A 12,572-nucleotide genomic window follows, 5' to 3' on the forward strand; every position below is an offset into this window, starting at 1 on the left:
GATCGTGAGTCATGTGTACGCCGCACCTTGTTTTAAATACGCTGCGTAGAAATAGAGCCTTTCAGTATGAAAAAAAGGAAACTGTAGATAACACTCGATATAAAATTTATGATTCCATCAATGATCAAAGTTGTGAACGATCTACCAGAGAATCTTACGAAGAGTATCCAAGCTTTTCCAAGCGTATCGTACGAATATGTAAAGTCGGTTGGGATTGATACGATGTGTTCTTATGTTGTCATTAGGGTTCGGCCCACACTCAGATGCAAGACTTCAGATCGAACGAGTACCGTGGCATCATTAAATCTCTTATACCGGGGAAGACGTACATCTTCCGGATTCAAGCCCAGACGAAAATCGGTTTCGGGCCTGAAGCAGTTTGGAAGCAGAAAATGCCAATTTTAGCACCGCCGAAACCACCGACCCAAGTGGTGCCAACGGAGGTTTGCAGAAGTAGCACGACGATTCAAATACGCTTCAGGAAGAATTACTTTACCGAACAGAATGGCGCTGTGACATCTTACACGATCATTGTGGCTGAGGATGACAGCAAAAACGCGTCTGGTCTGGAAATGCCCAGCTGGAGAGATGTCCAGGCGTATAGTATCTGGCCACCGTATCAGGTGAGTTACGTGCATCTTAACTACAAAACTCTTCGGATGTGTATATCAATAGTGTCTCGTAATGACAGCGAAGTAAGGCTATTCTATGTGTGAAAATAAATCGAAAATGTAGAATAACATTTTTTTTTTCACGTCAATGTAGAATAACAATGTTAAAGTCAATTTTTACGAAAACCAAGTATCGTACAAATAATATACTTTTTCGATTAATTCTTACACGTGAAATCATCTTCTCAATAATACCGTTCATTGCAGAACACTGTGAAATATTTTTTTATCGGAGTTCTTAATGTTGAAGAAGTATACGAGGGATTGCATTGAATCTTGGATAAAAGTTGTTTAATATTTGGCCGAGTATATTATTCCGGTTTTTAAACGATTTCTGATTATTCTTTTACTCGTATTTATATGTATATATATATATATATATATATATATATATATATATATATATATATATATATATATATATATATATGAATACGTTTCTGAGAGGTAATAAATTATTCAAAATATTAGAAAACCGTCACCAATTATGTTTTTGTAGTATGTTATTATATCGTTTGATTTAAATTGCAAATAAATCAAATCAGATTACAATTACCACACCAATTACATTCTATTCTTTTAAATGATCGGAATGTTATATGTACGTTGGACAGTATTAAGTTCACAGTCTCTATTTCGTTGCTAATGATTGCTCAAGGATAATCTTGAGACTGATATGTAGTTCATTCTTCAGGCATAAGAACCTTCGATTACTTTGAGCAGTCAATCATCGTTTATTGCATTATCGTAAGTCGAACATACGGTACGTTCAAGGAAAATATTAAATAAATTTAATTTTCATTCGTTCATTTTGCTATGAAATAGGATTATAATTTTGTTTAAAGGTATTACAAAATATTCTTGTCAATTTTGGTGCATAAATATATTCACGGTATGTACATATATTTGCAACCTTTTGGTAATAAATTGGAAATTGAAATAATACTGACCGCGCAGTTCTGATTCAGAATAAGAATGAATAATGGAATTCAAGACGTCCCCGAACTAGTCAAACGATTAGGAAATACGTTAATAACATGCCTATCTGTTTTTAACGAGAAATACATTATTGCAAGTATTACATCAGAATTAATCATTATTGTAATAGCGCGAGGAGTTCTCAAATTTTTTCAAGAATTCATTCAATAGTTAACTACGATGGAATTGTTTAACCGCAGATCAAGTGATGAAATGCGTCATTGGTACTCGAACGATATTGCAGTGGAGATGTAAAATAATTAATGCAGCGTATTACACTGAGTGACTCGTTAACTTGCAAGATCACGAACGAACAACGCAAACAACGAAGAAATACGTGCACTCAAGACCACGCATAAACAATCGTACTCCCGCAATTGTTACATTACGTGTACTCCAGAGGCAATAGTTAATCGAAGAACACGCGTGGCTCTAGTTGTCGTTAGAGGACGCGGTCGCGACTACGCGCAAACTGTCGTAACAGTGAAACGCTCGGAAACTAAGTAATTAGTATCCTTGTGCTGTATAAAAATAATTTGAAAATAAAATTTTTCTATTTTAACGCAACTGGCACTATACCGTGACAAAGTAACGCGTGTGTCAAAGTTGAAGAAGTGACGAAAGAAAATACACGTTTGTACTCCGAATGGACATCGTAAAGTGAAGAATCTTATTTAACGTAAAGTTTGATGTTGAGAAAAGTGTTACCGTTTGTTCCCGCGCAAATTATGGAGTTTTTTCAAATTGATTCGATCGGTTGTAAAACAGAATTACGAACAAGTGCAGAACCGACGAATAAATAACGTCGAATTTCTTGTGTCTAGTGTTTCTCGTGTTAACAGTAAAGTGTTAACGATGTTTCGATTTCTTTTAATAGTTGAACTACGGTAAATGTTGCGTATACTTCGTTATGCGTGTTCCTTCCGTCACTCCGAATAAAAGTATACGCACATATACAGGGGTTGTTATGTTTTCTCAATAGAACCATGAACGTGCTAGAGAACATGCTTTCAAAAGCTGGTAAATTATTTACCCAGGTGATGCATAATAATTTTCTACCGATCAACACTCTTAATTCCATAATTTGATCATTACGGGAAGCGCAATACGAATGTCACGATGAACGATGGTTACAATGATCGTTTCTTTGAAAAATACATCAAGACAATTGTACAAGACATGTCGTTTCCTGCTCATCGTATTTAATGTTTCTGGCGAATAATTGTCTTCCGATAAGAAACACTTTCCGAACATAATATATAATTTGTGCAATTTGTATGCACTTGTTCAAGGATAACTTCGATATAAGTGTAAAAAAGCCATTACGAAGTATTATTCGTTATCGTTGTTACGTTACACCCTTGATTCATCAGAAAAGAATTTAGGTATTAGTATTTATAATTTCAAAGAACACTGACCATGGACTAAACATATACGAGTTATTATTATTCCAAGAATAATAAATGAAACCAACGACGGCATACGTGCATTCGTTTTGTTATCAAAAAATTTTTCTGTTACGTCAATCCAACAGGAAGAAAAATCGATTCCGCATTTTCAACCACACGACAAATATTCATTTTTCGATCAGATTTACGCAACTGAATCATTAAATGTATACTGTATTTGTTTTTTTTTTTCACAGGTGATGGAACCTTATTATCCATTCAAAAATGGATCAATAGAGGACTTCACAATCGGTAGCGAAAATTGTGACAATAAAATTGGATATTGCAATGGACCACTGAAGTCTGGATCCACTTATAGAGTAAAAGTACGGGCATTTACCGCGCCGGATAAATTCACGGACACCAGTTACAGTTTTCCAATTCAAACAGGTGAGAACGATCGTTACGAAGCTCTTAATGCAGATAACAATTCCGCAAATCAGCTTGGTTAGATATTTTTTTATATTTTACTCGTACTCATTTTGCGATTATTTTGCACGATGAATTTCGTAGTGAACATTAATTTTCAATTTTAATTTTGGCTTCACATATTTGCTTTTTGAAAGAGTTGTCTGTACCTATAATAATGGTAAAGTTACGAATGATTAGCTGGTTATTAATGATGTTATATTGCCCGTTTGGTAGTTTCATGATTTTGAAGATACCATGATTGCAATATTTTTATTATTTCTTTCTTTTTCAGTTTTTTTTATTTTGTAAATAAAAGTGATATCACAAATCGATCTTTGTTATGAAGTTTAATTATTCAGAAAATTGGAATTACATGTATGTACAAATCTTTTTATAGAAAAAGACTACCTTATGTTTTCTTTCATTAAGAGAAACATATTTGTTCAATATAACTATTTTCTTTTGAGTTTTATGTATACTATTAATACGAATTATTAGTGGAAAATTATTAAATGTTTCGGTACGATACTTTTTTGTTACTTCTTCTTTTGTTTATAATTTATTTACAAGTCGTATGTATAGTGCGTTAGAAAACTATTAGGAGTAAATTGTGCGATAACTTAAAGCTATAAGAAGCTTGCTAAATTCATGCCTCGTTATTTCGTGTACATGTCTGCCCAAGGATTGCTGCTGGCAGGTAAGATAATAAATTTACAGACAAAAAAATCTAACTTACGAATTATTAATTCGAATAAATCAAAAAATTCGATTATATCATTGACTAAGTAAGTCACATTCACTATTTCTTTTTATTTTGATCAAAGTATTATCAATTAGTTTGGAGTTTCGTAATTTTTTCAGGTTGTATCTGACTACATGATTATTTATAATATAAAGGGTTACATATATTTCTCTGCGAAAGTGATCAGAAGATTAATAATGAATTATTGTGGTAAATATATTTCTTAAAAGTGCTGAGCCATAAAAATATTTAGGTATAAAATTCATTAATTATTGGAAGTAGTGTGCAACTAAAAATTGTCTTTACTGCAATAAACATTGAATACGAATAAAAATGTCTTCGATAAGACATAGAGTAAATCCTTTAGAATACTTTAGATTATTTTTCACGGAAGAAAAATGTAGATATATAAGCCCTTGAATCTAGCGTTCAATTGAAATTTAAAGTGTTAGACAAACGATGAATTTGATTTTATGCAACTCGTGTTTAAGCAGATAAGGACAACACGGCCATCATAGTTGGAGTCATAGTTCCAATAGTGCTTCTGCTGACTTTACTGGGTATTGGACTGTTGGTGAGAAGAAGAAGAAGTCAAGGTCGTAAAACAACTGAAACCAGGACAACCGACAACTTGTCGTTACCAGACAGCGTTATCGATACTAGGTAAATGGAATTAGATTTTACTTTAAAGAATTTCGTGAAAAATAATTTTTCATTAACTTTACGATATAAGTATATTAATTAATTTTGAACGTCTTTCAGTGTTTTTCTACTAAATGGGAACAAGTTCATTGAAACTATTTTATAACAAACATAAATTTTCTTTTCATTTCTCGCTTGTTCTTTACGTTTGTTTTTATTCCCACGTTATTCATTTCGCTCCACATAACCAAAATTTGCGCGAAATTATTGTTCATTCTAAGTTCCAATATTTTTCATATAGTTCAATTACGGAATAGAACTTGAAGAAGTTACATTGCCAGTAGCGATGAAGTATAATGCATTAAAGAAATCAGTAATATTGTTCAGATAATGTAATCAAGATATAAAGTCGCGTTACACGTATTCACGATTCAGTGTTTTTTTTTTTTTTGAAGAAACGAATTTAGTGTTCGAACGACGAAAATAATTGTTATTGTATCCACTTTTTTGTTACAGTCGACCAATCAAGATCGAGGATTTTTCCGAGCATTACCGCACTATGTCTGCGGATTCTGACTTCCGTTTTTCGGAAGAATTCGAAGAACTGAAACATGTTGGAAGAGATCAACCATGCACAGCGGCAGATTTACCATGTAACAGGCCAAAGAATCGTTTCACGAATATTTTGCCCTATGATCACAGTAGATTTAAGCTCCAACCTGTCGACGACGAGGAGGGTTCCGATTACATCAACGCTAATTACGTTCCCGTAGGTTTCGATGTTCATATATTTCCCAAATAAATATCTGGATATAAACCGCGGCTACTTCGAGCTAAGGAATGAAAATACATCAAAAATTGTTCTCCTCGACTCTATGAAATTATTATTATCCATTTCGAATATACACGGAGCCCCACAAGATGTAGTATTAGCGAGCTGGGAATGATTCGTTATGAAAAAAATGAATCGAAAACGTGGAATAAAATTTTATTCGGCAAAGTTTTGCTTTCGAGTGGATCGATTATGCAAATTTAACGGGCACGCGTGCAACTTAACCGTAGTATTGATTTCACGTATCTCGATGTACACTTCTCTTTCTGTTTGTATTTGTATTTGGAGACAGTATCGATATCGTTGTTTGCATTCTATGGTTCCTACTATCTTGTGTCAATATGGTAAGGTAAACAAATCTTGAGTACAATCTCTAGCGTAACATCTGGTGGGACATTTTGTATTAAATGTACGGAGAAAGCTTGTACCGATCGATTGATCTTCTCTTTCTTTAATTTTTCATTCGGTATGCGAAAATCAGTAAGAATGAATATAAATTTTCTTCGTAAAATGATATGGAAATGTATGTTTGCGGTTCAGTACTTCTAATGTTGATGTTTCTTCTGTAACAGGGTCACAACTCGCCGAGAGAATTCATTGTTACCCAAGGACCCTTGCATTCGACCCGCGATGATTTCTGGAGGATGGTTTGGGAGAGTAACAGTAGAGCCATTGTAATGTTAACGAGGTGCATCGAAAAGGGCAGAGAAAAATGTGACCATTATTGGCCAATGAATATTCTACCCGTCTACTACGGAGATATTTGTGTCACGATATCGAACGAGAAACGTTATCCTGATTGGAGCATTACGGAGTTTATGTTATGCAGGGTAAGTAGTTTATATCTCACCGATGTTATTGTTAAAATGATTATTAAGCATACATTAAAGGGAAAGGAACTGATTAAAGACAGTGATAGGAGCTGGGTTTATGGTGACAAAGATAACTTCTTATTGTTCGTTTAACAGTTTTGTGCATCATTTAAGTTCTAATCAAGAATTCGAGTCTCCTTTTTCAATAACGACCTAAATTTAACACAAAATTATATTAGGATTGTATTGACCGTTTGATAAAAATTATGTAAATTTATAGAGAATAATTGAAAATACTACTCACTAAGGGGGTAGGGTAGAACTTTTGGTGTAACCTTAAATCATTTTATTATTCTATTTGTAATATAATTCGTAATATAGAAAATGTGAAATAACACGGTATTAAATATTTTTCCAACAGGGAGATGTCAATAGAGCTATTCTGCATTTCCATTTTACGACATGGCCCGATTTTGGTGTTCCAAGTCCACCTCAAACATTAGCTAGATTCGTGCGAGCTTTTAGAGATAAAGTTCGGCCTGATCAGAGGCCAATAGTTGTACATTGTAGTGCCGGGGTCGGTCGTAGTGGCACTTTCATCACATTGGACAGAATACTTCAACAAATTGTGGTATCCAATTACGTGGATATTTTCGGAATAGTTTGGGCGATGAGAAAGGAACGCGTTTGGATGGTCCAAACGGAGCAACAATACATTTGCATACACCAGTGCCTTCTGGCAGTATTAAAAGGTCAAGATACGACTGGGCCACCTCAGGAAATTCACGACAATCAAGGATTTGAAGGTGAGCTTTGTTTCTTGTGGAAGTTTTTCAGAGTACTGATCCCTTTATTTTGAAAAAGAGCTTTGTAAGCGTGCCACAATAACATTCGAGTTTCTTCTTCATTAAATACATAACAAGTTTTCATTATATTAAAAGAAATATATAGGGTGGAATTGCAATAGGTATTCAAATTTTAGAAGTGTACTCTACTCATCTTACAGCTGATAAATGAAAATCTATAAATTCTTCATTTTCAAAGTATAGACACCGTTGGTTTATATACTTCGTCAAAGAAATTGTTGTAAATAATTTCAACGTCTTACAGACTGTCGGATAAGTTCAAAAGTTCTTGGAGTATTTATCAATTAAGAATTGTCTAGTTTTCATCGTAAAAGAAATGTATTTGTAACTTGGAAGAGTCGAATTTTCGAATCCAAGTTTCTTTTCTTTTCTTTAATTCTTAAGATGAGTAGATGCTCTTGCAACTTGGTCACATACATATTTCAGTTACACATGTATCGAACAGTTGAAAACTGTGCCCCAATCGATATAAAGCGAGAAGAAGTAATTAGAAATTATTTTGAATAGCTTTGAAAAATTCAAGAATGTTTTACCTCCTTGAGTTTTATTATAAATTTCTATATTTTTTATCTTAAATTTTGATTTGTTATGTTACGTATATTGCGGGAAATATATATATCCATATAACAGTTTAAATAACGTTACAGTGGCAGTTTCCACGAATTAAATCATATGTTGCTAAAAACAAAGTAATAGAATCTTGACAGATGTGTGTTATGTTTTATGAATGTTCTACTTCGAAATAATTTAACCGACAAAGAAATGGGTTTATCGAAGTCTAAATATCAGTATTCGTTATATTATTTTGTTGGATGATCATTGCATTTCTTCTGTTTCAATTAAATTGTTCAGTAAAGGAAATAGTAGTGCATGAATTATCCAAGAGCAGCAAAATATTCTTAATGGACGAAGATGCTTTTAATGAACATTAGCAATTTAGAAGTGTGCATTAAAAATATTTCTATATAATTTCAATAATTTGAATTATGTATTTCTAGAGATTTCTTCCCCCATGATGTTGCAAATTATTAAAATTATATTAGAAAATAATACACTAAAATCTAATTTCATATGAATACGAGCAAACTCTTCTGGAATTAAATTAAATGAAAAGTATTATTCATTGAAATATGAGTTTTCATGTATGGTAAAAAATCTGGTGATGGTGATGATGATGATGATGGTGGTGGTAGTAGTAGTATTTTTACATATTTTAAAAAAGGGCATATTCGAGTTGGGTCCCATTGCAAAGGTGTTGCTTTTGGTAAATTGTGTCACATCCATACGTAGCACTCACTTCCCTTCTGCAACCTTGTACTCCCTTTGAATCCAGGCAAGAATCGAAGCTCGGTTGAAAATACAAAGAGCCCTGCTGAAGATGAAAAGGAAAGGTGACCTTCAAACTGCGAATCCTGTGCTGATGGTAATTTCGATCCTGGCTTTTTTTCTCTTTCACCTATTATGTGTAGTGTATTGCAAGTATTAACTACTGTCATTAATGCATGCTGCACGAAATATGGATAACATATTCTATAACATACATCACGATAAGAACCGGTGCTATGTAACTCGTTGAATTTTCATCTAAAGAAAACTGTTTCAGAAGACATAATGAACTGCGATCGATAATTGAAATGAATGTTTACATGTAAATAGTTTTGTAGCTAATCTGGCAATACCGGCATTATTTTAAATTTAAAGATTCGCATTGATTTTTAAAAAATTTACACACCGGAATTGGAAACATTACTTATAATCTGATGGGTTATTTCAATATAATGTGCATTCAAAGTAATTAGATATTTATTTTATCAACGGAGTTGTCATGTACTCTATCGAAGGGAACATATTTCTACTGAAACAATTTTTTCCTAAAATCAAAGATAAAAGCGTTATTTAAGGTTCTAATTCAAGCTGACATACTCTGTGTATTTTAGATGTAATTGCTAAATAGAATTTCTTAATTTATTTTTTTATGAAATTTAATGTTCTACTGCAATACTATGTACGAATATTTTAAGCAATAGTACGAACATATTTGCTGTTTATTTTTATAACTTTAAAGTATTAACATTTGTAATACTCTTTTATTTCGGATAGAAATATATCTTAGTGTATACATGGTTATTGCACAAGTCTTTCAAACTATATATTAGAAAAAAGTTTACTACTTATTGATGTTTTTTTTTTTTTATTGTATAATATGCACAAGAGAATATTGTTAATTATTACAAAGATTTGTTCAGCAATCAAGAATTATGCTTGACATTCAATAACCGATAACTGTTCATGATTACCATGATATAAACTGTATTAGTTTGGAATATATTCTGCATGCTCCTTTTATAATTGATATTTTCGTAAATTGATCTGTATTATTAAATTAACTAAATTGATACCAACGTTCTGTCAGACTTTTCTGCACTTAAACAAACCGCTTTTCAATTGACTTATATAGTTCAGTTAAAAAGCATGGTTCTAATCCAATTCATAAATTTCTTCGACGGTTTCTCGTTAACTTCGAATTCTCATTTATCCTTGTATATATTTACAGATGATGAAGGAATAGCAGAATCGGGGATGTGATGCTCGAATACCTCGTTGCATTCAGGGATCAACGAATATGAGGAATTCTTAGAGGTATTTTGAAAAGGTGCAGTGCGCCAGCAAAAATAGTATTACAGTGATACACTTGTACTATCTAAATACTGAAAGTGGATATTGAACGAAACAAAAAGGATCACCCATAAAAGTGTTTGGTTCGACGAGAACAACTCGAACGAGAGAAACACATTTACCGAATTTTTTAGCAATTAAGTGAGAAGTGCCGCTGCGTTTTTTAAACGAACGACAAAATCGTGTAGTTAGCTTTTTCATAAAGGATAATACACACAAGTGATATGATTTTAGTTCCCTTTTATAACCATTTGTGAAGTTGTGAATCACACGTCTGATTCGTGGTATTTAAAATATATAAAAACAAGAACTGTTTAAATGTAAAAAATAACAGTTTGTTTAAAGTTTCGTTCGCCAAATCATCCGGAGAAGTGTTCAAGATTGTCTCGAAAATCTACGGATGGTAAATTTTTCGACAATAATAATTTATTTCTCTTGAAGCTTCGACATGGAGACACTATACGAATGAAAGAAATTATCGACCACTGAATCACATCTCGAAGTATTCAACTTGGGGAGGAGTTTTATCAAGACGAGAAAACATGGAAGAAACCTATTTCTATATTTTCTACAATAGGGTAGTATATTGTAACTCATCTAATCGTATTCCATACAGTCGCCCAAGTATCTACATTCAACGAAAAAAGACCTGGAGTTTTCCAAACGAAAATGAAAAAACTTTTGAGAAAGATTGAAGAAGAAAATTCTCCAAGCGATTTGATGGTCATTGTCATAGCTGAAAACGAACAAAGACATTGGAAATCGTAATAAAGAACAATTCGATTTCTGATATCGAAATCCAGTAACAGTGAAATTTAACGTGATAAAATTTAATCGAAGAAAGGTGTGAACTTTTGATCGAAATGAATCGATCATTGTTTTCGAATTTCTATGGTAGGTGAAAAAGAAGGCACATTTTCTGGGTACGATGAAGAACCAATGGAAGAATGGACAGCGATAAACATCAATAATTTTCTTATTTTTCACTGATTGTTTACATATCGAGAAATCACGTACGGATGTGGATATAAATAAATTGATGATCTGGCGTAAAGGCAGCAAGTGTTGTAAACAGAAACGAGTAAGTTGTAATAGCGTTACAAACATTTTTTTATGGAACGTAACGTGCGTTTGGGCTTCGTTACGTAACATTGTGTATATATGAATTGCTATGTTGACCATTTCGAACGAATTAGACGATTTTAGAACGATCGTGAAAACACGTTGAAGAAATAAATGACACTTCGATCAAGAATGTTTCTGTCTCGACAGCTGTTGTCGGTGATTGTTTCCACGATGGATGTCGTGTTTAGTTACCTATCGTGATGTAGTTAAGTCCAGGTTGCATATCTTAAGGAATGTAAGATGAGTATCTCGCATCCGGTTGCCACATTTCAATCGAAACATTAGATTTGCAACAAATCGACTTTCGTAAAAGCATCGAAAATCACAAACATAAAAAAAAAAACATTGATATAAACATTGTAGGTACGTTAACTGCAGCCAATAATAATGTGTAAAATACATTTTATGGGAATATTTGACATACTTTAATGTGAGATCTATATTATCTATCATAGGTACTAATTCAAGCTAAATAATATTTAATGAATCGAAGAATTCTTAAAATCCAATTGGACGATTTTTTCTAGAAACTATTTTTATTATATATATATAATCATCGTAATCTTAGTAGAAAATTTTATAGTTTGAAAACTTCAACTTTAAATTCATTAGAAACAGGGGAATATTATTTATTTTCTTACAAAACATTCGAAAATATACACGACATGTACAAATAAAGTAAACATCTTAGTTGAATTCAGAACATTTATGATTAATATTAATAATGAATTGCTTTATGATGAAATTAATATTTCTGAATTATGTGATTTAATAATACAGATTGTAAAAAATCAATATGGCTACAGAATTTCATGCAAAAGAAGTATACATTCTTTTACTGTAATCTTCAACGTATACAAAATTATTACTTTGGACGTATCAGTTATAATCTAAAAGACTTGAATTAATGTTAATTGCAATTTCAGATTTTAGAATTTCGAGATTTCAAACTCCATCAGGTTCATCAGTGTCCAATTTAATAATATTCACATTAATACTAAATTGTTGCAATAGTTCTGTCTACTGGTTGATGTAAGACAGTAATTTAATATAACAATAATGCTAATATAAACTATGCAATTTGTACAATAATTACATTGCAAACTGTTAGAGAACAGAAACTGAAATAATAACTTGCTGTGTTGTGTAACTGTCTGAAAGTGGTTTTCATTTTCTGTTTATTTTCTCTGAGTTAGATGAACATATAATATTAAAGCAGTATTTAAAAATTCCACAACGGCGAAAGAGTCATACATACTGAAGAGTTCTTATCAATAAACTAAGTGACTAATAGATAAAAATCAGTCTAATAATTTCACATTTTACAATTTAGTTCAGAGTAATGCAGTTCGAAACAAACATTTAAAAA

The 12,572-nt window shown here is 32.3% G+C and overlaps 1 protein-coding gene across 1 annotated transcript in view; it reads left to right on the forward strand.

Annotated features, from left to right (window-relative positions):
* Window positions 1-11,820, forward strand: part of Ptp10d (Protein tyrosine phosphatase 10D) — a 69,328-nt gene extending 57,508 nt beyond the window's left edge. Inside the window, exons 12-18 of the mRNA XM_076308068.1 lie at window positions 246-623; window positions 3,295-3,487; window positions 4,745-4,913; window positions 5,409-5,661; window positions 6,297-6,554; window positions 6,958-7,342; window positions 9,957-11,820. Of these exons, the coding sequence (XP_076164183.1) occupies window positions 246-623; window positions 3,295-3,487; window positions 4,745-4,913; window positions 5,409-5,661; window positions 6,297-6,554; window positions 6,958-7,342; window positions 9,957-9,988 (1,668 nt within the window). The 3' untranslated portion in view covers window positions 9,989-11,820. The remainder of the gene's footprint in view (window positions 1-245; window positions 624-3,294; window positions 3,488-4,744; window positions 4,914-5,408; window positions 5,662-6,296; window positions 6,555-6,957; window positions 7,343-9,956) is intronic.
* The last annotated feature ends 752 nt before the right edge of the window (window positions 11,821-12,572 follow it).

This window comes from Ptiloglossa arizonensis, chromosome 3, assembly GCF_051014685.1.
Source record: "Ptiloglossa arizonensis isolate GNS036 chromosome 3, iyPtiAriz1_principal, whole genome shotgun sequence".
Taxonomy (NCBI): domain Eukaryota; kingdom Metazoa; phylum Arthropoda; class Insecta; order Hymenoptera; family Colletidae; genus Ptiloglossa; species Ptiloglossa arizonensis.